Source organism: Mustela erminea, chromosome 10 (assembly GCF_009829155.1).
Source record: "Mustela erminea isolate mMusErm1 chromosome 10, mMusErm1.Pri, whole genome shotgun sequence".
In the NCBI taxonomy this organism is placed as follows: Eukaryota; Metazoa; Chordata; class Mammalia; order Carnivora; family Mustelidae; genus Mustela; species Mustela erminea.
The window spans coordinates 14,969,981-14,996,722 of NC_045623.1; the positions used below are offsets into that span (position 1 = coordinate 14,969,981).

General features: G+C 42.7%; 1 protein-coding gene across 1 annotated transcript in view; it reads right to left on the reverse strand.

Moving 5' to 3' along the window:
* Positions 1–12,275: 12,275 nt before the first annotated feature.
* LOC116567433 overlaps positions 12,276–26,742 on the reverse strand; it is a 38,122-nt gene continuing 23,655 nt past the window's right edge. Inside the window, exons 2-5 of the mRNA XM_032302485.1 lie at positions 23,240–23,359; positions 20,054–20,322; positions 14,464–14,547; positions 12,276–12,358 (exon numbers count right to left, since the gene is read on the reverse strand). Of these exons, the coding sequence (XP_032158376.1) occupies positions 12,276–12,358; positions 14,464–14,547; positions 20,054–20,322; positions 23,240–23,359 (556 nt within the window). The remainder of the gene's footprint in view (positions 12,359–14,463; positions 14,548–20,053; positions 20,323–23,239; positions 23,360–26,742) is intronic.

Genomic DNA, 26,742 nt, shown 5'->3' on the forward strand with positions numbered 1-26,742 from the left:
CCTAGCTGGGAAGTTAGTTCTTGGTGCTGAACAATGGTGGCTGGTCGGATGGGATGATGAAGACAGAATGAAGCTGTCTTCTTTTTCTTTCCAATATTTTTTTGTTCCACTATGTTTCTTTAACTTCTTAAATGGTCTCTGGAGGTCTCCCAGAGATGTTGGTTTTTTTTGTTTTTTTTGTTTTTTTTTTAATGGATAACTAGTTGTCCAGTTGTTGATCCTTGTGGGGGATCAGGAAAGCTGGGTTCTTCGACATTGCCATTTTTCTACCTCCACATTCTTTGTCTTAATGGAAGTATCAAAATATGTGTGACGGTGTGTATGTGTGTTTCTGTGTTTTATCTCTTCTTCTATGAGCCTATTTCTCTATATATTAGCCAACACCAGTACCTTATTGGTAGTAGTTTTGTTTTGTTTAATTTTATTTTTTCAGTGTTCCAAAATTCATTGTTTATTCACCACATCCAGTGCTAATAGTTTTTATACCTTATTGGTATATATTTGACAGAGCAAGTCCTCCCACCTTGTCTCTTTAAAAATAGAGTCCTGAGTCCTAGATATTCTTGACCATTTCATTTTTGTAGAAATTTTAGGATCATATTGTTATGGTCCACATATATGTATGAGCATACACACACACACACACACACACACAAAGAAGATTTTTAATTGAGTTTTATGAACCATGAACATGATCTCTTGTTTATTTAGATCTTTATTAATTTATCTTACTAATATTTTATAGTTTTCTTCATACTGGTCTCGTATATTTTTAGAGATATGTTCTGAGGTGCTATATCTTTAAGCAATGGCCAGTGTAATATATTGTTATTTTCTTTGCTGCTAATATACAGATACAGTTGATTTTATGTATTTACTGTATCCAGAAATTTTGCTGAACTCATTTTTCAGTTCTAACAATTTACCTAGAGCTTCTTTTAGAATTCCTACATAGAAAATGATATCATCTATGAATAACAATATTGTTTTTGTTTCTAAATATACACTCTAAAATAAATGTAATCTCTTTTTAAAAAAACCTTTTTGTAGGGTCACTTGGGTGGATTGATGGGTTAAGCCTCTGCCTTTGGCCCAGGTCATGATATCAGGGTCCTGGGATTGAGCCCCACATCAGGCTTTCTGCTCAGCAGGAAGCTTGCTATCCCCTCTCTCTCTGCCGCTGCTCTGCCTACTTGTGATCTCTCTCTCTCTGTCAAATAAATAAAATCTTTAAAAAAAACAAAAACCTTTTTGTAATGACTAGAGTTTTATCTCAAGAGTGTTAAGAGTTTTGTTTTTTTGTTTTTTAATAGAACTCAATACTGTATTCATAACTAAAACAGGCAGAAAGACAGAAGATTCTGCTTTACTGAATCAAAGAGAATTAAAGGTAGAGGAAGTTCAATACCTGGGACAGCTCACTGGAACTGCAACTTGTTTTGGCAGTGTGGAAAACAGATTTTATCTTAAGAATGTGAGATTTTTGTAGCTAACTACCTAACTATAACATCGTTATTGGCGCTATCTAACTATAACATCATTATTGGAGAATTCTTTTCAATTTTTTGCCATATCTTTCCCTTGGATCTATGGAATAATCTTCATAATTTCAGCTGTTCTTTGAAACAGGGGTCAATTTTGTAGGCTGAAGGTCAGATGCAATGAGATTAAACAAAAAGATGTTGGTAAATATCAACTGGCATCTTGGAGCGTAGGGAAATTACAGAACTTTATCTACTTGCCTTTGTCCAAACGCAGCATTCAGATTGACATTTTTAATCAGAGACTATTCTAGATGTTATTAGCTAGTTTGTGTAACCCCTGGGTATATATGATCTTAGAATGTCATTCAGACTTCAATAACAAAGTTGATAAAAAGTTGTTTTCTTTCTTCCTCCCTTCCCTTCATTCCTTTCTTTTTTCTTCTATAGTTACTTTCCATTCTCTGAGGTCACTGTGAAAAAAATACTGATGTAGCAGAACTTTTCATGGATTTGGACAAGGACTATCCTAATAATGATTTTATGTTTCAATCACACTAAAGGAGGCCAAAGTAAGCAAGAATAGAGTTTTACATTAACTAGTGTTTTAAAAGATTAAATATCTTTTGGGAACCAGAGGGCTATTTAAATATTTTCTTTTTGTAAAAATAAGTTGGCTAATCATAATCATTGTAATTAACAAGAGAGAAATCTAAATTCTCCCAGGAAATATTATTATTTTTATTTTATAAACATGTATTTTTATCCCCAGGGGTACAGGTCTGTGAATTGCACTACTGGGTATTTACCCCAGGAAATATTATTTTAAAAACTATAATGGCCTACACATTTCCCCAAGCCATGTTGCAATGAGAATAACCTTATGCTAAGTTTAGTGGGTTGAAGAGATACAAACAAGTCTGGGTCCTTGTGTTGTCTGTGATCCATGGTATTGTCCCTGGATTGCTTATTTCTGAACATTTCAGTATTAGAAGAAATAAACCTGAACTTTTTAAAGGCACTTTAGAAGGTTTCTTAAACTCACAGCTAAATATTTCCCTCTAAGAACATAGGGTAATGTTGAAGAAAATGTTGAAGAGTAGGAGTATTTTAGCTTCATCTCATCCCACAAACACAACTAACTATCAAGTCATCCTAAATACCCCCCAGAAATTGACCTGAAGACTGACAGGACAAACTGCACAACTAAAGGGAGAGAAGAGGCCACATCAAAGAAAGTAGGAAGTGTAGAGATGTATTTTAGGGGAGAAATGGACTGTGGGGTGCTGTGCAGGTGAGGGAGCCATGGTCACAGAGAAGGACAAGAGTGAGAGGAGCATATAGTGGGTTGCACAAGGAGAATATTTCCCCAAATCCATTGGCTTGGCTATGAGAGGGGCTGCATTTTATTAGTTCTTGAAACCAATGAGGTTTAAGCCTAAAGTTTTAAACATCAGCAAACTTGGCTGGCATAGAGCCTAGAGCCTTATCTTCTCTTGAAGAGAAGGTAGGCAAACAACCCAGGGGTGGACAGTGTGGAAACCCATGGAAACCCAGGATCTGAAGACCACCCAGGGCACACAGCTGGAGATTATTTACTCTTCTTGAAGCTGGTCTCTGAGAGTCAGCATTCTCAGAGAGCTTCTCCAGGAACAAAGAAGCTGGCTGGCACCTTTTCCTTCCCCCACTCCTCAACATAAACAGAGCCACATGAGGGAAGCAACACAGTACTGACACTGGCTGCCTAACTTGCTTACACTAAGCTCTACCCCCTTGCACTCTGGTGGGACTGCCCTCCTCAGTCAAGCTTGCCTTGGTCCTGGAGTGGTGGGCTCCTCCCCAAGAAGACTAGCCTAAACCCTGCCCACACCACATCTCCAGACCAGATGGTTTACCACATTTCCAGACCAGAGAGTTCTTCAGGGCCTTGGTTCTGGTGGAAGGGATGCCAGGTCTCATTTCACAAGCAGATCAAAGCACCCCTAGTTAAAACTCACCACATTCAGGCCAGGAAGCAAACACTGCCCACAACAGGCAAGGAGAGGGTCTGCAGATGACAGAAGAACAGAGCAGACAAAATAGAGTGTGTGCATGCAGCACACACTGGAGACATTCCCTGAAGCACCAGACCCTCAATACTACAAGATCTCTTTGTCAAAGAGGCCATTACTTTCAGGAGCAGGAAATGTAATGGACTTTGCTGACACAGAGAAGAAGATAGAAACTTAGCCAAAATGCAAAGATGGAGGAATGTATCCTAAATGAAAAAAAAAAGAAAAAGAAAAGAAGATAAGGCCATGGCCAGAGATCTAAGTGAAACAGATATAAGTAACATGCCTGACGGAGAATTTAAAACAACAATCATAAGGTTACTTACTGCGCTTGAGAAAAGAATGGAAGACATCAGTGAGATCCCTACCACAGAGATAAAAGAGTTGATAAAAATCAATCATAGATGAACAATGCAATAAACAAGATTAGAAACACACTTGATACAATGAAAAAAAAAAACAGGCTGAAAGAAGCAAAGGAATGAAGTAGTGACATAGAAGACAAAACAGTGGAAAATAATAAATCTGAACCAAAGAGAGAAGGCAGATTATGCAACATGAGCATAGATTTAGGGAACTCAGTGAGTCATTCAAATGTAATAAACCTCCTATTATAGGAGTCCCAGAAGAAGAAAAGAAAGAAGAGAAGCAGAAAATTTATATGAAGAAATAATAGCTGAAAACTTCCCTAAACTGAAGGGGAAACGGACATCCAGATGAGGAAGCACAGAGAATTCCTATCAAAATCAATAAAAGCAGGCCCACACCAAGACAAATCATAGTAAAATTTGGAAGATATAGTCATAGTGAAAAAATTTTAAAAGCAGCAAGACAAAAGAAACCCCTGACTTACAAGGGAAGACCTATAAGGCTAGCTGCAGGTCTCTCAACAGAAACTTGGCAGGCCAGAAGGGAGTGGCAAGATGTATTCAAAGTGCTGAATGGGAAAAATCTGCAGCCAAGAATACTCAATCCAATAAGGCTGTCATTCAGAATAGAAGGGGAGATAAAGAGTTTCCCTACAAGCAAAAACTAAGGGAGTTCATGACCACTAAGCCAGCCCTGCAAGAAATGTTAAAGAGGACTCTGAGTGAAAAGGGAAGACCAAATGGGACAAAGACAAAGGATCAGAGAAAATCTCCATGAATGATTTAAAAAAAAGTAATAAAGTAACAATAAATAGCTACAAATCATTACTTTGAATGTAAATGTAATAAATGCTCCAATCAAAAGACATAGGGTCTTGGACTGGATTAAAAAAAACAAGACCCATCTATATACTGTCTATAAGAGACTCATGAAAGTGAGGGGCTAGAGAAACATTGGTACATAAATGGATGTCCAAAGAAAGCTGGAGTAGCAATACTTACATCAGATGAACTATATTTTAAGCTGAAGAGTGCAACGAAATGAAGAAAGGGGCTATATCATAATAAACAGGACTATCTAACAAGAATATCTAACAGTTATACATATTTATGCACCCAAATTCATAAAACAATTAATAACAAACATACAGTAACTGTTGATAATAATACAATGATAGTAGAGGACTTTAACACCCTACTTACATGCAGGGACAAATCATCTAAACAGAAAAACAAGGAAACAATGGCTTCGAATATCACACTAGACCAGACGCACTAACAGGTTCATTCAGAACATTCTATCCTAAAGCAGCAAAATACACATTCTTTTTAAGTGCACATGAGACATTCTCCAAAATCGATCACATACTAGATCAGGGCTCAACAAATACAAAAAGACTGAGATCATACCATGCATATTTTCTGACCATAGCACAATGAAACTTGAATTCAACCACAAGAAAACATTTGGAAATGCCACAAATACACGGAGGTTACACAGTGTGCTACCAAACAATGAATAGGTTAACCAGAAAATTAAAAATTACATGAAAACAAATGAAAATGGAAACAACAACCACCCAAAACCTTTGGGATTCAGCAAAAATGATCCTACTAACAGCATTTTTTTGCAGCGTTAGAACAAACATTCCTAAAATTTGTATGGAACCCCAAAAGACCCTGAATACCCAAAGCAACCTTGAAAAAGAAAAGCAAAGCTGAAGCCATCACAATTCCAGACTTCAAGTTATATTACAAAGCTATACTGATCAAGACAGTATGGTACTGAAATTAAAAAAAAAAAAAAAAAGACAGTATGGTACTGGAACAAAAGCAGACACATAGATGACAGAACAGAATAGAAAACTCAGAAATAAACCCACTACTATATGGCCAATTAATCTTTGACAGAGCAGGAAAGAATATCCAGTGGGAAAATGACAGTCTCTTCAACAAATGGTGTTGGGAAACTGGACAACAACATGCAAAAGAATGAAACTGAACCACTTTCTCAAACCATATACAAAAATAAAGTCAAAATGGATGAAAGACCTCAGTGTGAGAGAGGAAGACATCAAAATCCTAAAGGAGAAGACAGGCAGTAACCTCTTTGATATGGGCTATAGCAGCTTCTTTCTAGGTATGTTTCCTGAAGCCAGGGAAACTAAATAAATAAGATAAAAATGTAGTTGTTGTCTACATGCATTAGAGAAGAGACGGATCATGGATTGTTCTAGAAAATGAAACAGATGGGGTGGGTCAGGGAAAACTTCGTGGAACAGCTCTACTTGCAGCAGCTCCAATCTGATATTGGGCCACTTTGACTAAGAGCATTGGGATCTCAACAAAAACCTGTTTAGCCCCACTCCAGGATAGCCATCAACTAAGCTGTTGGCTGTAGAGAGGGAAGCACATGCTGGACAGCTGGAGATCAACCCTGAGACTCATGATATAGTGTCCTTATTGCCATCCAGCATCAATATCAGAGAGAGCAGTCACCAGGCTTTCTGTCATGTGTCTATGTTTTATACTTCCTGAGGGTGTCCATTCGAAATGCAAGTAACACACTGTAGCTCCAAAGAAGGAAGGTCCTTAGCTGGAACTGCTCCACCATTCACAGTCCCTTGGGGACCCAGAGTTCTGTGATTTTAAGAACCTGCCCATAAAAGATTACATTTAATAACTCCAGAAGTGTGTTGGAGAGGAGTTGATTCCTAAATCTTAATTACATATACGTAATCATTGGGCCACATTTTCTCATTAAAAGCAGATTAAGTCAAAACAAATCTACATTCCCTTGATGTTTAACAGTCTTGACTTTTAATAAAGTCCCTCAGGCTTTCAGGTCAATTTAAACAAAGAGAGAAACATGAAACTTTTGAACAATGATTCATGGAATTCATTATGATTAAATATCTAATTCCAACCCCATCAAGTTTACCAGTGTGGTCTGAGATAATCACTTGTTAAAAGGTGTCAACTCAGCTCTCTTCTTAGACCAGGTATTCCAGGTTGGCGGCAGGGGTAGAAAAGCCTGGAAAAGATCACCCTCCCCGCCACACACACACACACACACAATCTGTGCTCTTCCTACCAAACTTCCCTCATTGTTCCATAAGCATGAGGGGAGAAGGTTCTGGATGATTATGGGCATTATCCCTTTAGGGTAGAGGTAGGTGGTTGTGGGGTTTCTTCAGCACCTCAGCTCTATCAAGAGTTCTGAGGTGCCTTCTCAGCAAGTCTTTGGATCTTTTCCCCCAATTGCAAGACTGCTGCACACATTAAAACAAAACAAAACGAAAACAGAACAACTCCTGTGAGCAGTTACACACAAAAGGAGAAATGGAGAGGGAAGTTCTGGCCACATCCCTCATCAGGGAGGAAAATCTTCCTAGAATTCCTCCAGGAGACCCTCCTCCTACTCTCCCAGTCACAAATAGGTCTATCCCACATACACAGCTCTGGCATGTAACTCATCAACATAATTTTAACTTTTATCATTTTATGAAAACTTCAACATCAAAACATCCTAATTTCTTGCCCTTCTTTTTCCTTTGGCCACTGCATTCCTGACCAGATCTTATTCTTCACCACGCTCCATCTCTGAAAGGATGAATGATAGCTAAAGCCTAATGAATGCCTAGTGCTCTCCCTCTTACCATCATCTCACCTGTGAGCTGATCACGACATCCGATCTCTGATCTTTGTCTCCACTTGGTTTAATAGTGCCCTGCCATTCTTACTTTCACATGTTTCCAGCTGAGACACCTGCTGTGTCACTATGAACCCTCTCCCTGTAGCATCCTCAAACCTCTTGTCTCGTAGTCTTCTTTGACAGCTGCCCAACATGGATCAGTCCGGCCATCTGGCCCTTCTACTCCCATTTGGACTGATGGAAGAACATAACACAAACATGCAGATTGGTGCCACTTCAAAAATATGGTGTCAGTTCTTCACTGCGCTGCTTGGCAATTCTTCTTAACCACCAGAAGTCAACTCTGACTAATATTTTTGGTGGCTATTCAAAATATTTACTTCTCTCCTTAGCCCCCAAACATCATAACTATTTCCTATCTCTTGGCAGATAGGCTTGCTTCCATTTCACAGAAAAAGTAGGAACATCTTGTGTACTGAATAACAGTAATTATTCAAACACATAATTAATAAGATAATGTATCTACAAGTGTCTTCAGTTGGCTATAGGGAAATTTTTGACACTTTTCTTAAAGAAGGTAATCTGTATTATATTTCTGTCAGATCTATCTATAGTTGTCTGTAATTTAATTCCATGAAATGCATAAATAATAAGAAATATTGCTAAATAAATAGATGAATAGATGTGTGATAAAGTAAATATTGTAACTGATAGAATCTAGATAGTAGGGGTGCCTGGGTGGCTCAGTCGGTTGGGGGTCTGCCTTGGGCTCAGGTCCTGATCCTGGGATCCTGGGATCTAGGCCAGCATTGGGCTCTCTGCTCAGCAGGTAGCAGGCTTCTCCCTCTCCCTCTGCTGCTCCCCCTGCTTGTGCTGTCTCTGTAACAAAGAAATGAATAAAAAATTTTAAAAAGAATCTAGGTGGTAGATATATGGATGTTCACTGTAGAAATTATTTCAATTTTTCTATATGTTTGAAAATTTTCCTTATAAAATGTTGGAACCAATTTGTATCTTCAGAAATTGGAGATACCCATTTAAATATTATCCAGGAGCTCCCGATTACTGAACAGCATGCAAAAGCAGATTTTAGGGTACATTTTATAGGGCATATAACACTCATTTCTTCAGTAGGCTGTCACAAAAAATATCTGCTTTGGCATATGCACAAAGGAAGATCCCTTTTATTTGTTTAGTTACTAGTTAGTTTTCTACCAGGAAAAGGAACAGAATGGTTGCAGATTTAAACTGTTAATGCAAGTCCCCATAACTAGACAAAATAGTGGGTTCAGTATTATTTTAAGGGTTTTGGTCCTCAGCTTCTATTTAAAAATTTTTTCCTTGGGCACCTGGGTGGCTCAGTGGGTTGACCATCCAAATCTTGATTTTGGCTCAGGCCAAGATCTCAGTGTGGTGAGATCCAGCCCTGCATTGGGCTCCACGCTGGGTGCAGACCATTCACTTCAGATTCTCTCTCTCCCTCTGCCCCTCCCTCTGTTTATGCTGTCTCTCTCTCCATATAATAAAATAAAATAAATAAAATAAAATATAAAATATAAAAATAAAATAAAAAATTTCCCCTAAATGGCTTTCCTGTTTGGAATTCCACTTTATTTTACATCTGCATCAATAGTTCTTTTCTTCCTCTTGTCTTTTCAGAATTTCCATCACAAGGAGCTGCTAATTAGATAAGCTATATTCTCAAAGTTATGCCCAGGAGTTCAGTTTGTTAGCACTGGATGAAAGAGATCAAGTTTACGGAAAACTGATAAATAAAAGAAAGAAAATGAAAATTTAACAAATGGGAAGGGGGCCAAATACTCTTCTATCTTCACCAGTAGGGTCTGGTCTGGAAGCAATGAGAGAGCAAAGAGGTTTCTGGGAAAGGGTAGAAGAAGGGACAAGTTTGGAGAAGGTGACGACAGACAGATAACTCTTTACCAGATGGGTCTAGAATGATAACTAAGCCACCCTAAATTATTTGGGGGGAATAAGAGCACATGTACATAGTTGACTTTCATATTTGGTTTTGCTCTTGAGAATCTGATTGTATGAGACACTGTGTTCCGACCATGAGATCAGCCCAGCGTTAGGAGTCGTGGGTCATGTTCAGACAGAAAGGGACAGAGATCGGTCAGGAGGCTGACCAGGCAAAAATAACCTGTCCTTTCCCTCCCACAGGTGAACTTTTTGTGCAATGGAATAATTAGCCAATAGTCAAACTCCTTAATCTGTATCCTTGGGTTTTCTCTCTCATCTTCTATGTATACTTAGGAAAACCTAAGTTTTCATACGGCGAGAAAAGCAGGAATGGCTTAACTTCTCTTGAGTAAGAGGTCTAGATATCTGCAGGATATTCGGGCCTCCAGGCAGCACAGCACAATGGTTAGGAGCCTAGAGCTGAGAGCCAGACCACCTGGATTCAAATTCTGGTTCTACCACCTACTGGCTGGGTGACCTTGGGCAAGTTACTTAACCTCTCAATGCCTCAGTTTCCTCTGCAAAATGGCAATGATAGTAGTGCTAACCACATGAAGGAGCTCTTAGGTTTAAAAGCACTCAGGTCAACAGCTGGCCTGCATATAAAGTTATCTGCCATTGTTGTCTTTCTCCCCAGAAAATGTGCTTTGAATCCCTGAATAACATCACCATTCCTCACCAGTCTGGGAAGAATTTGTCCAGAATGAGCAGCCTATTATCTTAACTTCTCTCTTCCTTCTGACCCAGAAAGATGGCAGTCATGGTAGTTAGGGGACGAGATACTGGAGACCCATTGCATGGGTTAAAATCTTCAACTTCCCTTCACTTCAACTTGGTGACCAACCGTAGGAAAGTTATTTAACTTTCAGTAAGGTTTTAACCTTCAGGACCTCGGTTTCCTTATCTGTGAAATGTGAAGGGTAATGATAATGATACTGCACAAGCTCTAGCAAATGTTACATGAGATCATCCCTATAAAGCCCTTAGAAGACTACCAGGCATATCATAAGCATTTATTTTTTATTTATTTTTTTAAGATTTTGTTTACACATCTTGAGAGTGAGATCAGGAGGAGCAGCAGAGGGAGAAAGAGAATCTCAAGCCGACTCCCCGCTGAGCAGGGCCTGATCCCATGACCCAGGAGATCATGACCTGAGCCAAAATCAAGAGTCAGATGCTCAACCAACTGAGCCACCCCGGAGCCACAGGAGCTTAAGAGTTACCAAGTTAGAATTTGTCAACCATTTATTCTTGTGGAAGCCATTGATTCCAGTCTCATTGGGAGACAGACCCTTAGGGAGGTCCAGCTCAGATAACCCTTCATTGCAACTTCTGTTTCAGAAAGACTACCCAGCCTTGACTTGGTGAGATCCAGGAATCCTGCTGTTCCCTCAGATGGTTCCAGCTGCTTGCACTGATTCCTTGTGCGTATCCAGGCTCTCTGCCTCCACTGACCTCCTATTTTGAGTTATGATAAGTAACGGAAGCCAGATAGCAGAGGAATTAAGAGATGGTCTAGGTTTGAACCCCAGCTCTGCTGTTTCTACCCGACAGTTTATTTAAATTCTCTGAGCCTGTGTCCTCATCTGTAACATGGGAGTAAAGCCCCACCTACCTTACAAGGTGCCGTGGGTATTAAGTGTGTAAACACAGGACAGTAGCCTAAAAAAAAACTGCCTGGCACAGAGCAAGTCAGCACTGTGGAAGAATTTGCTGTTATGGTTTTTATTCACTATAAAGAGGGTCAACAAAGCATGAAATCTACCTGATCAGCCTGGAGCATTCCTCTTGCAAGTGTGACTAGCGATTGTGTCCTTCCAATCCACCAATAGCTTTCTCTGGCACTGTCTTAGCAAGAAGACAGGAAAAACTCAAGGGCCAAGGGAAAGAAGGGGAGGTAGGGAAAAAAAAAAAAAAAAAAGCCGTATGAACACCATTGGCTAGGAACATTCACTGTCTCTCTGTGGCACTACAAGTGTTAGGGAGACGACTTCTTTTTTTCCACTTTTTCCTCACTATCCCCTGTATGCTCCTTCTGTCTTGCCTGTCTGCAGGAAGCGAGCGGGAACAGGGCCCTTTTCTGGAGGCTTTCACGAGAACCCAGCTCAGGTTTGGGGCTCAAGTTAAGGATGCTCTGGGAATGAGGCTGCCAAGGAGACGTGATCATTTCCACAAATTCACCACTAGAGGGCAGAGTGACACCACAGGATAGCTTAAGTCAGCAACCGATTGCCCACCGCCTTCCACCAACCCCCACCCCAAGCGTGAGCGGGAGAAACCTCCAGAATGACTGGTTGCAGCGCTTCCCAATTCGGTTTCCTGGGGTCTGGCCCAGGATCTTGGAGATGACTCTATGATTACAGACATTGCACCTGCACAGGCCTCTCGGGCCAGGGACTCTCCCTCCTGCGCCCCCTGGATGACGTGCCTGAAGGGCATAGAAGGTTAATCAACATGAGGGGTAGTTTGCGCCTCTGTGTTGCGCTGCGGTCTCTCATCAGACACCCCCTGAGTCTTGGCTCTAGCTGAGGGCCCTCATCTGAGCAGATTTCGTGGTAGTACATTTGGGCAGACTCTTGTTAGACCGAATAAAGTAGCGTAATTCCTAAAATAGCTCCCTCACGTCCCTGATCCTCCGCACTTGACCTTTTAGGTCAGCGGATCCTGAAAACAACGATCAGAAAAGGGGTTGGGGTGGAAGGCGACAGAAGTCTTTGTACCCCAGCAGTTCTGTAGGGATTTAATAGATGGGGTTACCCATGGCTGCACAGAAAAGGTCCAGGGTGGTCCCACATGTGACAGAACTTTCTGTCTTCGCATCACCTCGGAATAGCGGCATAAGACAAGCATCACCCCCAGACAGGCACAGGGCAGCACGTCTTGGGTCAGGATGCAGGGAGCCAGCTTCCCCTTGCCTCCCTGCTTTCTTCCGGGGGAATTGCTAAGCTGCTCTGGGTTTTCCTTTCTCACGTTTCAAGAGTACAGTTCCTCCTGAAGGGCAGTACTGCTGGGGAGGCGAAGGTTTTGTTTCATTTTGTTTTTTTAATCTGGCACTTGTCCCATTTCTAAATAATTCCTGCTCAAACCCAAGGAAGGTATGAGTGAAGAATGAAAAATCTTAGTTGGCTGAATAAAGGTTAGCTGCCAAGGCATGGCAAGAGCATGAAATGTCAGATTAGGCTGATTTTGTGCTCTTGTAGCGAAGGCATACGTGTACACACACACACACACAACTTCCTGTCTCTGGGGTATAATTAGTTTCTTCTGATACAGGAAACGTGGCACATCTGGAATATGGTTGACTGCTATGCAAATACCTCCTATTTAGTATATCATTCACCTGCTAAGCAACTCCTCTTGTGGTAATCGCCTTCTGCAATGTCTCGTTGTGAAATTTCTGACAGATGGTCTGGAGAGAAGTGTTTCAGCCAGATTCGCACCTCCTTTATCCCAGACATGCTTCTGGGTCATTTTTTTCCCCCAATATGATCTTGGACAAGTCAACTGTGCTCTCTGACTGCCATGGAGTTTACAGTATTCTTATACTGGAAGTCAGAACAAAGTTCTGTTCTGCTCCCTTGCTTCTCTTGGTGCCTCTCCCTTCTCTCTACTTCCCCCACTCCCCGCCATCATAGGATTCCACATGATTCTACGCTCCAGCCATTCCCAACTACTTGTCTTCCCTGATGCAGGCTTTTTTTTTCTTTTTTTTTTAAGACGGGGAGAGAGGAGGGCAGCGGGGTGGGCCGTGCAGAGGAAAGGACAGAGAAGGAGTGAGTTTTGAGCAGGCTCCACACCCAGCCTGGAGCCCCATGCAAGGTCCAATCTCATGACCCCATGGTCGTGACCTGAGCCAAGGTCAAGAGTAGGAGGCTTAAGCAACTGAGCCACCCACGTGCCCCTGTGGCAGCCATTCGTTTGTGTCCTAGATACATGCAACGGCAACGGCTTCGAATTCCTTTTCTTAAGACATCTATTTTCCCTCTTACCCCTATTGACTCTTCAGGTGTCAGCTTTGACATCATCTTCTCCAGGAAGAACCTCTTGTTCTCAGCACACCACCACCTCGCCTGGGTCAGACATCCCTGTTCTATGCACCCATAGCACCCGCATGCCCTCCACCATACACTGCCCTTGTCCAGCCAATCTGCCTTTCCTCTGGACCATCAGCTTATCTTCGCCCAGCCAACACCAAGTACAGTGCTGGCCTTCATCTCACTCTCTTCTGCTGGATTCAGTCTTTAGTATAGCTTTATATGCTCCTCATCCAGACCCTGGTTTGGATGTTAAGTAGAAAGTCAAGGCTATGCTGTTAGATACTCCTGCCACCTGAGAAACTGATGCTTTTAGTCTCCATCCCAAAGGCTGGAGGGATTTGTAACTAGTCTCTGTGGAGCTCTGAGACCTTCCCATGGAAAGGAAGATCACACCCACCTCCCACCTCCTGAAACTGACAATGTGCAAGGAGCTCCCATGTACCTTCTACCATTCCAGGCTAGCCACAGATAATGATTGTCTTCTTTGATACAATAGGAAGCTGAGGCCCTGAGAGGGACTGACTCGGAGTTCCAGAGGCAGGAATTAGTGAAGTTGTAACCGGAAATCAGGTGGCATGCCTCCCTGAACTCCAAGCCAGAGAGAGCAGTGCTAATTCTTCTGTCTACACTGCCCCCCACTAACCCTGCAGGCCCTCTAGAGAGCAGTGTCAGCACCATGCCTATGGTCCCCAGGGAGAGTTACAAAGGCAGGCTACTGAGGCAGACTGCTCCGCAAGGGCCTGCCCTCTGTGGTCTCAGAGAAGAACATTGTGTACTCTTCCCTTCTCTGTCTCAGCAACGCATCGATCTCACACTTGGAAAAATCAATGTTGGCAAGGACAGGAGAAATTTTCTCAGACACATTTGTCATTGGGGTGCCTTAAAACATACCCGCATAGCAGTAGCCCTCACCCTCTTGCACTCCCAGCATAGCCGCCTCCTGGACCAGAGCACCTGCGGTGGGCAGTCTGGACCCTGGAATGTCAAGGTCAGAGCATGGTCAAGTGGAGACAACTTCCCACTGCACAGGGACGAAGACAGGCCAGGAGCTGAGCGATCGGCTCGAGGTTACACAGCTGGGAGGTGACAGGGCCAGGATCAGGATTCAGGTCTCCAGATGACATTCGTATGCCCTCAAACCTGAATTGCATGATGGACAATGACGAGTGTCAGGAGGCCTCCCTCCCTTCCCCACAGACAGAGCGTCAGCCTGCCCCTGCGTCCTGCTGCCCCCGCATGCCTCTATCAGGAATCAATGCCTTCATGGAGGGAGCAGAGTATAGTGGTTAAGAACACAGGCTTGGGGTCAGATGGATTTGAGAGACTGTTGACCTATTCCTACACGAAGATTATTTAACTTTTTATGGACCTTATAGTTTCCATGTCTGTAAAAATCATGTCATGTGCCAGGACTGTTTTAGTTATATGTATTAACCTCCAAAACCATTACGATAGTCCCATGAGATTGGTTCTGTTGCCTGTGGTTATTTTAGGCACAGAGAGATTCAGAAACTTGCCCGAAGTCACATGCCTGGGAAGCCGGGCCTTCAGCAAGGGCCTCGAACTGGGGAATACCTGCTCTCACTGGTGTCTTCATGCCACATCTCCTGCACACCCACCCCACCCAAACCAGAAAGCATAGCACCACCGCTGATGATGATAGACCTCGACCACAGTCACGTCTACTCAGCTGCGTACATATGGTTGGTCAGTTTGTTCCATTGTTGGCCAATAGGCACAGAGAGGGAAAACCATTAGTCAACTTGGCCTCTTCGGGGTGGCATGGACTATGTCACTGGGTTCTTCTATAAATGCACATTTCTTTTTTTTTTTTTTTTAAGATTTTATTTATTTATTTGCCAGAGAGAGAGTACAACCGGGGGAGCAGCAGGCAGAGTGAGAGGCAAGCAGAGGGAGAAGCAGGCGCCCGCGGAGCAGGCATCCAGATGTGGGACTCGATCCCAGGACCCTAGGATCATGACCAGAGCAAAAGGCAGACGACGCTTAACTGACTGACCTACCCAGGCATCCCTATAAATTCACATTTCTGAGACATTCTTTTCTCACCAGAGCCTAGTTTGTTTGGGGCTGGCTTGTGTTTGAGGACAAGGGATACAGTAGCATTTTTGTATATCCAGGAAAGGCCTGACAAGCAGACATTTTTTTTTAATGATTTTACTTATTTATTTGACAGAGAGATGGAGAGATCACAAGTAGGTGGAGATGCAGGCAGAGGGGGAAGCAGGCTCTCCGTTAAGCAGAGAGCCCAATGCGAGGCTTGATCCCAGGACCCTGAGACCATAACCCGAGCTGAAGGCAGAGGTTTAACCCACTGAGCCACCCCTGTGCCCCAAGCAGACATTTTTTGACCCTCATGGTAACTTGGTTTCACAGTGAGGATGGCTAGCTAGGCTCGACACTCCCAAACAACTCTCCACTCAGACTATTAATTATTCATCACGTCCTTAAATACTCTTCTGTGACGAAATGCTAAGTGACACATTAAATATTCATCACGGTGCACCTAGCGCAGGGCCAAGGGTAGAATTAAGCGGAACAAATGTGATTTCTGATTACATCTTTTTAATTGTAGACACCGAACACCCCCGGACAGCTAGGACTCCATCCCATTCTGAAAGAAAGCCAGGAAACTAGATTCCACAACATCCCTTTATGTGCTGCCAAACTGTCTTTAGAATCTTGGCAAGAAGTTTTTTCCTTTTTCTTTCTTTCTTTTTTTTTAACTTTTAAAAACTGAGGTATAACATATGCACGTATGTGTGCACCCACACAACACCACCCAGATCAAGATATAGAACACTTCTAGCAGCCCAGAAACTTCCCTCATACTTCTTCCCAGTCAATACCACCCCCCCAACACACACAAGAATTCACTATTTTGACAAGAAATTATTTTTATATTTAAGACTACTTTAGACCCTTCCTTCTGTCCTTTCTGTTCACTTCCTCCCATTTTTAATTTGAAGGCAAAAACCAAGTAGCCATCTGTCGCCCATTGATTTGACATGCTCTGGAGAAGAAGCATGGACAAGAGGAGGCTCTCGGGGCTGTCCAGGGAGATGATGCTGGCCTGGTTTGGAGCACGAGGAGGGAAGCTGGGAGAGAGAACAGATTTTGGGGATGGATTTTGGAAGTAGAGGAGATGGGATTGGATGTGACAGAGAAGGGGTAGAGTCAGGCATGATAAGGTGTTGACCTGAGGTTTTTTTTTTTTTAAGAATTTATTTATTTATTTGACAGACAGAGATCACAAGTAGGCAGAGAGGCAAGCAGAGAGAGAGGAAGGGAAGCAGGCTCTCCGCTGAGTAGAGAGCCCAATGCAGGGCTCGATCCCAGGACCTGGCTTTAACAGAGGCTTTAACCCACTGAGCCACCCAGGTGCCCCTTGACTTGAGTTTCTTGTTGGAGGGTGCCACCATTTGTTGAAGTAGAGAAGACAAGGAACAGATCCAGAGCCAGGACAAGATCAAGAGCTCTGTTTGGACTCGTTAACTTAAGATACTTGCTAAGTAGGGTCCAAGCCATCTACAGCTTGGGGAAGATGTCAGGCCTGGAAAGAGAGATTTCTTTGGGAGCCATCAGTCCATAGATGGAATTCAAAGCCTGGAGGTGGCACGGAATTACTCCGGGTAAACAGAGCAGAGGACAACGTACCAAGACAGATCCCTGTAATTATTCTTGCCAATGCTAATACTTGCCTTCAGTGAGCTCTAACTAACCTTAGAGAAGGGAGAACAAGCATTGTCTAATATATAATTCAATCTGAAGATTTAGCAGATTTGCTCTCAACCTGGGAAAAAATATCTTTAAGGGTTCTGCAGCCTTTCATAATGATACAAGGGGATTCTGATGATGGATTTTGGGCAGATCAGTCATCCTTTTAGGGTTCCAGTGGGCCCTGACCCATCAAACACAGACCTCTAGATGATCTTGCAGGAGCTTTTCATTGTTTCCAAAAGCTTGCTTGAAAATGTATGCCATAATGATCTGTAATCTAATCTCAACTTCAGGTGTTTCTGCCTTGACTAGAATTGTATGGACTGGTAACACTGGATATTTTGAGATGATCAGTTTTGTTAGACAGTAGCACATCTTCAGTTTTGTTCATTTTTTAAAAAAATTTGTTCTTTTTTTTATTTTTCAGTGTTCCAAGATTCATTGTTTATGCACCACACCTAGTGCTCCATGCAATATGTGCCCTCCTTAATACCCACCACCAGGCTCACCCAACCCACGCCCCTTCCCCTCCAAAACCCTCAGTTTATTTCTCAGAATCACTGTCTCTAATGGTTCATCTCTCCCTCTGATTTCCCCCAACTCACTTCTCCTCTCCATCTCCTCACGTCCTCCATGTTATTCCTTATGTTCCACAAGTAAGTGAAACCATATGATAATTGACTCTCTCTGCTTGACAGATTTCACGAAGCATTATCTCTTCCACTCCTGTCCATGTTGATACAAAAGTTGGGTATTCATCCTTTCTGATGGAGGCATAATACCCCATTGTATATATGGACCACATCTTCCATATCCATTTGTCTGATGAAGGGCATTTTGGTTCATTCCACAGTTTGGTGACTACGGCCATTGCTGCTATGAATATTGGGGTACAGATTGCCCTTCTCATTTCTAACTGAGCAAATGTACAAGTGCCTTATCAATGCACTTTTGAAAGAAGACCATGATTTCAAAGACTCGGTTTATTAATCTTATTAATCTGTAAAAATGAGAATTATGATGGTTCCTGTCTCTTTGGATTATTCTATAAAATTAAATGAGATTATGTACTTGAAGTGCACACTGTAAGTGTTCGATACATAGGAACGGTGATTGTTAGGATAGTGAATATTCTTGAAATGGCACAGACTCCAAAGGGGAAAGACAATAAAAGCTGTCCTCTGCATGAAAAATGTGGGACCACACTCCCATTTTGTTCTCAAACACATCCTTTCATGCCCATCATAATATTGCATTGCATGGAGTTACAGGCACTTATTCCTAGGGTACTTGTTTCTGTTCATGTCTGATGGCATGGCCACATCTCAGACTCAAAGAATCTTCCTTCAGGAAGACAGACCAGTTAGCATAACCAGCTCTCAGCTTGGCTCCCAACTGTAGGAAAAAATCAGTAGCCATAATAAAGAAAAAGATAATCCAATCTTTCCCCAGCTGGGTCAGAAGTTTAGTCAGAGAGCAATGGTAAGCTAAAGTCATCTGGCCTTTGGAAGTAGTTTCAGCTGATGGGGTTCTTTTGTTTGCTAATACTGTTGCTGTTGATACTCAGAAATAACAACACTAATAATAATATAAGATGGGGCGTTTCTACTTCTGTTGTCAGGGCCATGTATCAGACTCTCTGCCCAGATGGAAACATCATCTACAAGTCTGAGAAATTGTGTGATAGGGTTTAATTATGCAGCGATAAGAAGGGAGGTGGGTGTGTCCAGCCCCAAGGTGATAGGAGTAGTTATAACAAGATATCTGATTAATGCTTTAAAGTGTTTTAGGCACTTTCACATAAATCATCCCATTCAATCTTCAAAATGGCCTTGCCAGGCTAGTATCACACTTCTTTCAGAGATAAGGATTTGGATTCTCAGAGAAATTAAGAAACTTGTCCAGATGCTGGAGGCAGGACTCAGACCTCTGTTGCCAACCACTACCCTCCATGGAAGCTCTCCTTAATGACCCGGTGGCCTATGGATCTGCCTGGCTCCATCAGGAGTGGGTCTGCATGGTCTGCTTCTATCCTGATCAGAACAGGGCTTCCATAACCAAAATAGGAGCATGGCCCCCAGCAGCCCTTGTTGGTTACTGAACCCATGCTTTCAATGTTTTTAAGGACTTGCATGAATGGAAACATCTAGTTGTAACCCTGGTTATGTTACTCTAACTGAAATCAGTTACATGGATACCTGTAAAAAATGTATTTACGGAGCCACCTCTGTTTTTGTTCTGTTTTCTTCCAAATATTTTGGTGTTTAGAACGAGAATAATTCTATCTCATTTTTATTTTGGCAAAAATGTAGGTGGGAAATTATGTCTGTTCACAGTTGGATTTGAACTGTTGAATAGTTATGTGAGCCGGGACAATTCTCCCAACTCCCCAGACCATCGTGGTCCAACAGAATCGTTGGAAATGTTCCAGATCTGCACTGTCCAATATGGTAGTCAATAGTCATGAGCTGTTGACAAATTGAAATGTGACTCATACAACTCAGAAGCTGACTTTTTAGTCTAAATTAATTTAAATTGAAACAGCCACATGTGGCTGGGGGCTATCATATTGGATAAAACAATTCTGGACTTATACCCTTACCTCTAAAATGGCAGTATTTGCACTAGAATCAATCCCACAAAGATTCCTACCACAACCCTAGCATGGTGTCACATATGAGGCACTCAAGAAACATTTCTGCAACAGATATTGTAGAACAAAAGAATAGCCAAATGAACAAACACATGACTGAATCTTCAGGGGACATCATCAATGGAATTACTTTAGGGTGCCTTCCTGGAACATCTGGAGTTTCGAAGGATGAGGAGAAACACCAGCATTGGCTACAGCTGGATGGGAAGTCTTGGTAGCTGTTCACATGGGAGCAGAGGCAGGTACAGTCCACGTCGCATTTGCCTTTCCTCTTCCTCCATGCCTGGAAAAGCAGCTTCCTCCTTGGGAGTATTTTCATAGCTTTAGTCTCCCAGTGAGATGGGGTCTCCATTCTGGAACTACAGGGTTGAAAGAATGTAAGGAAATAGGGGACAGCTGTCAGGAAACCCCAGGGATAGCTGCCAAGACTTCCCTTCCAACCCAGGAGAAAGACTTCCTTCAGACACAGCTTAAAATAGCCCCTGCCCTGCAAAGTGCTGGTCAGAATGAGTGGGTGAGTCCCAAGTATCCTTCTTGGCTTTGATGCTCCCCTACCCATTTCTGTTCTGAGGAGTTTCTCCCCACTCTCAGGCACACTTCCTCTTCTCAACGTGGATTATGAGAAGTTTCCAGGGGGTTGTGTGTTCCCTGTTGATGGAAGACCCAGACTCCCCTCCGGAACATGAGTTTGATGTGGGGTGAGAGCAAGGACACTACTCGACACCCAGCTCCTCCGTGCAGGGTGCTCCTCCTGCTTCTCTCGCTGAGCTCTGCTCTGATCCAGTGCTTGCCCACTTGGCCAGGATCGCCCTCTTGCTCCCTTTTGGCTAACTACATGTTTCTCTGATTTATAGACTTTTTCTTTTTATTTTGGGGAGAGAGAGTTTTTTAATAAATCTAACTTCTTTTTTTAAGATTTTATTTATTTATTTGAGAATGAGAGAGAGAGCATGAAAGGGGGAAGGTCAAAGGGAGAAGGAAACTCCCTGCTCGCAGGGAGCCCGATGCAGGACTCGATCCAGGATCATGACCTGAGCTTAACCAACTGAGCTACTGAGGCGCCCAAAGTCTTTTTTTTTTCCCCCAAGATTTTATTTGACAGAGAGAGAGAGGGAGAGCAGGTAGAGGGAGAGGGAGAAGCAGGCTCCCCACTGAGCAGGGAGCCCGATGTGAGGCTTGATCCTAGGACCCTGAGATCATAAACTAGGCCAAAGACAGACGCTTAACAATTGAGTCACCTGCCCCAGGGGAAGACATTTTTTATGGTGGAAAAATACACAGAAGCCTTAGGTTTTAATAATTTTTAAGTGTACAGTTCAGTGGTATTAAGTACAATATTCACATTATTGTACGACCCTCACTGCTGTCCATCTCGAAAACTTTTTTTTAATCATTCCAAACTGAAACTCTACTGTTAGACAGCGCCCCATGGCCTCTCCATCCAGCCTCTGGATCAACCATTCAGCTTTCTGTCTCTGTGTATTTAACTACCCCGGGTACCTCCTATAACCGGAGTCATACAGTAGGTCCTATGGTGACTGGCTTATTTCACTCGCGTAAAGTCTTTAAGTCATCCATGTTGTAGCACGTGTCTGAATCTCCTTTCTTTTTAAGGCTGATGAGTATCCCATTATACGCACATACCACATTTTGTTTATCCACACTTGTGTTGTTTCCACTTGGGGGCTATCGTGAATACTGCTTTTGTGCACGTGTGTGTACGAGTATCTGTTCACGACCCTGCTTTCTGTCATTTTGGGTCTGTGCCTGGAGGTGGAATTGCTGGATCATATGGCGTGTCTATACTTAACCTTTTGGGGAGCTGCTTTTATTTTTAAATCATCCTAAATTCTCTTTCCCTTTCTTTTACCTTTTAGCTCTTGAATTTTATTCCTAATCAGCAAGTCTCATCTGTGTGTTTCGAGCTTTTCATATCCTGAGTTTTAAGCTTCTCGTTCGAAATCTTAATCTCTTATTTCTTTTTACTTTTCAAAAATCTCAGCTTCTAGTCTTTTATCTTTTATTTTGAACCTTGTCTATCTCATCCAGTCTAACATGTGTTTCTTTAATCTCTAAGCTTTTTGCTTTACTTTAAAGCCATCGCCATGTAATCCTTTTTATTTCTATCATTTAATCTGTTTTACCTAGGGATTCATATGACTGACTTCATAGATCTATGGCATATCTGTCCCAACTTGATCGTATCTCTGAGAGCTGTACATGCTTCTCTTCTAAGATGCCACATAAGGGATGTTGGGAAGGGCGCGGGGGAGGCAAGAGCGGTTGAGGTCTGTCACGGGTCAGGTTCCCCAGGAAACAGACTCTGAGGCAGAGATTTGCATTCAGGAGGTTTATGGGGGAAGGCAGTCAGGAACAGTATTTGTTAAGAAGTGAGGAAAGCAGGACAGGGGAGAGAGAAAGAGAAGTTGAACTGGGAGGCAGTGAGCCTGGAGACTGGGCCTTCATTCACTAGAACCTTGCATGCATCTGGAGGGGTAATCTTGGGCAGGAAGTTCCTTCTCTGGAGGGAAATGCTGTGGTGGGAGATGAAGGGGAGACTTGGTTTGTGATGTCAGCAGGTGACAATCCTGAGGGCAGGTGGGGGGCAGGGGCCAGATCTGAGTATACAGCATCCATTCAGGTTCTCAAGGGAAAATAGGCCATATCCTAAGAGGTAGGATCCCCACAATCCAGTCTAGTGCTGGTCAGCCAGTTTGTCAGTGTGTTAAAATTATCTGGAGAGAAAACTTGAGAAGCCCCTTCCCACCAAGTGTGGATCATTTGAGAAAGAAAATCTGATCATTATAGGTTTATAGCACCCCTCCAAAGTGGAGAACCTAGGAGAGCCTAGGCCAAAATGACAATACCCCAACTTCTTAGAAATGGCTTTTATAAGGGTTGTGTTGAATCTATTTATAGGACCCCTCAAAAATGTGTTCTCTTTCCTTAACTAGTCCCATGTAAAAGTGGATTCAGTTCAGTAGGGTCTAAAGATTAAATAATCTGGGGGACCTCCTTCAGTAAAACAATAAAATATTAATATAAAATTAGCAGGCATTTCCCAGAACCTTGGAAGGGTCCCATGTCAGTGAGGAGCTGCAGAGGGAAGTTTGTGACTTCATTGTAAATCTCCTCTGGCCTGAGGCCATCACTGCAAAACCTGACTCAGGGGCTACCTCACGGTTTCAGGCAAAGACACTTCCCTATGGATTTACCTTCTCACACCAGGGAGCTCCTGAGGAATTTGTCCTTGGCTGAGTCCCCAGTAAGTCTTACCTCGGGGCAGGTGACCTGATCTGGACACCCTGAAGATACCTCATTTCCAGGAACTGGTTGGACACTCCCTTCCTCAGACCAAAGGACTGGGGCCTGGCAGAGGTGCGCCATGATTGTTTACTGAAAGGAAGGGGTAAATCAAATAGTAATAAAATTCATAACGATAATAACAGATAACAGTCACTCACATTTAGCATGTACCACCAGCCCTGGGTCTCAGGACTTCATATGAATAATCACATTTATTCCTCATGAGCACACTAGTTGATGTGGATCATTTCTACTCCCATTTTACAGATGACAGAATTGAGTTTTAGCGAGTTTCAGTAACATGCCCAGAGACACAGCGAGGAGGCAGTGTGGTCAGGATGCCAACCCCAGTGTTGACTCCTAAGTATTAGCCCTGTGGCTACCCCCTTCCCTGTGCTGTGCTGCTCTATGAGAAAGCTAGGGGTAGTGGAGGTAGCGTGTGTGTGTCAGTCTGTCTGTGTCTGTCTTGCTCATTAACCAAAGGTCCTTACTTGCAACATGGCCAAATGAGTTCCTATGGGAAGCACTGTGGTATATTAGGTTTTCTGGGGGCTTTAAAGCTCTGTTCTGGAGCCCAAGTTTAAATGCCCAAGTCGAGTAAAGCAATCGGAATCACCCAAGAGATACTTAAGAGGGAAGATGCTGTATTTTTAGGTATGGATCCCTCAGTGGGTCCAGAATATAGTCTAAAGCATACTTTAAAAGGTCAACCCTTTGGGGGCACCTAGATGACTCAGTCAATGGAGCATCCAACTCTTGATTAAAGCTCAAGTCATGATCTCAGGGTCATGGGGCCGAGGCCCATGTCATGCTCTGTGCTCTGCAGGAAGTCTAATTGAGATTCTCTCTTTCTCTCTCTCTGCTCCTCTTCGCCACCCCCCACCACCGTAAAATAAACAAACAAATCTTTAAAAAGGTCAACCTTTTGTTCCCCACAAACTAACATGCCTATAGGAGCTTTTCATTTAGAACACTCTTTTCTATGGGTGTGGGCCATTTATTTTTGTGACTGCCAAGAAAAGTGTGTGTGGAGGGGGATTTTGACAGCAGTCCTAATGGATGGGCCATCCTTATCTCAGTCAACCTTTGCTCCGCGGCATGGTGAACAGAATTCCTTTCTCTGGCCTTGATTTATTTCCCTGAGAAGATGAAGACGCTCCGTCTTCCTGTCCACACAGCCCTGTCTCTTCAAACAGTCTTCTCTTGATGATAATCTGTATTTTTTCCCCAGGCCCGAATGACATCTCTAGAGACCTAAACACCAACAGTGGCATTGCCTCCAGTGAGACCTTGTTTCAAGATATTAGAGAATGAATGGATGCCCATGGACAGTTCTTTCGGAGATAGATTTATTACTCTAAATTTAAAAAAAATCCTTGCTAGGGGCGCCTGGGTGGCTCAGGTCATGATCTCAGGGTCCTGGGATCGAGCCCTGCATTGGGCTCTCTGCTCAGTGGGGAGTCTGCTTCCCCCTCTCTCTCTGCCTGCCTCTCTGCCTACTTGTGATCTCTGTCTGTCAAATTTAAATTAAAAAAAAAAAAATGTCTTTGCCAAACTGACCTTCCTTGAAAAATGGTGGTATTAAATGGTAGGTCATGGGATACACTTCAGGGGAATTTATATCTCTATCTCTAGTGTATATTCTATGTTGTCATTAACTTTTTCTTTTTTTTTTTTTTTTTTGCTGTGGTCTGAGTAAAAATTATACATGTTACCCCTCACTTACCTTTGCATAACTTCCCTGGAGCCCATCCAGGCTTATGATTATGCTAGGGAGGTCAGGGGACCGGCATAAATGCACCAGGTTTTTCCTAGCTCAATTTGAGCTGTTGCTAGCAAAGAATCTTTTAAATCTTGGATGTCTCAGAGGAGAGGTTTCTCCTCTCATCTGTTCTGAAAGGATTACCATTACCTTAAAATGATTTTATTCACAGTCTGTTCTAGCAAATATAGGACTTACCCTCCTGGTGCCTTGCTTGACAGGCAGGGGTGGGGGGGGTGGAATATGTAAAGCAGAAATCAGAAAAGGCCATCAGGAATTTTTCAAATGAATTTATCTTAGACTTCCATTGCCTAAAGAAATTCAAACCCACAGAAGAGCATCTAAGTGGGCTTCCCTGGACAAGAACTTGTTATGAGAAAAGTTGCATGACCTTGACGTTGACCCTGATTATTGATGCTTGCACAAAACAAGCCTTTCACTGCTGTAAGAGTTGGAGGAGTTAGATGTGATTTTGACGGATCTAATAGCATCATCCAAGTGGAATGAGATAAACAGAGATGTGTTTTGGACTTTTAAAAAAATTGCATACCAATGATTTGATAACAGTGGTGTGATTACTCACACATCCCTATTACAAAAAGGAGAATGTAAGATAGTGGTTTCTTGCGGTAAAATGGCAAAAAAAAAAAAAAAAGATACTTAAGATCACTTAGTTCCTAGGGAAATTCAAGGCAAAATGATATCACCTCATACTCATTAGGATGACTGCTATCCAAATGAAAGAAAGGGAAGAAGGAGGAAGGGCGGGCCAGCAAGAGGGCGGGAAGGAGAATGAATAATCAGTGTTGAGGACATTTTGAAGAAACTGGAGCCCTGTGCCATGTTGGTGGGAATGTGAAGTGATGCAGACATTAGAGAAAACAGTATGATGGTTCCTCAAAAAACTAAAGTTAGAATCATCATATGATCTAGAAATTCTACTTCCGGGTGTCTATCCAGAGAAATTGAAAGAGTTACTGGTACACCGTGTTCATAACGGCCTTATTCGCAATAAGCTAAAACATGGAAGCCACCCGAGTGTCCATCAAAGGATGAACGGATAAACAAAATGTGATCTGTTACGGACGAGGGCATCTTATTCAGCCGTAAAAAGGAAGGGAAGTCTGATACATGCTACAAGATGGATGAACCTTGAGGACATAACCCCAAGTGAAATAAGCCAATCTCGAAAGGATAAGCACTGTGGGACCCCACTTGTCTAAGGTACCAAGTGATCAAATTCACAGAGACAGAGAGTAGAATGGTGGCTGCCTGGGCCTGGGGGAGCAGGGACTGGGAAGTTATTGTTTAATGGGTACAGATTTCAGTTTCGTAAGATAAAAAGAGTTCTGGAAACGGATAGTGGTGATGTTTGCACAGCTGCGTGAATGTACTTACTACTACTGCAGGGAACACTTAGAAATGGTGAGGGAGGCGCATTTTATGCTATGCAGATTTTACCACAATTAAAACATTTTAAGTGGCATTAATATCATGAATTAGGCATACCCCTTCCTAGATGATTATCTCTAACATCTAATTATAGCCGAAAAGAAGGTCACCTGTGCTACAGCAAAAGTCACTGGTTTTGGCAGCAGTCCTCTAGCATTTAACTGCGACTACTTAACAACCACAGGCAGCAGGTGAATTCTTCCATTCCTGAGGCACATGGGTTTTGCGGGAGGCCCCCCTTAGCTGTGGATCCACTTTC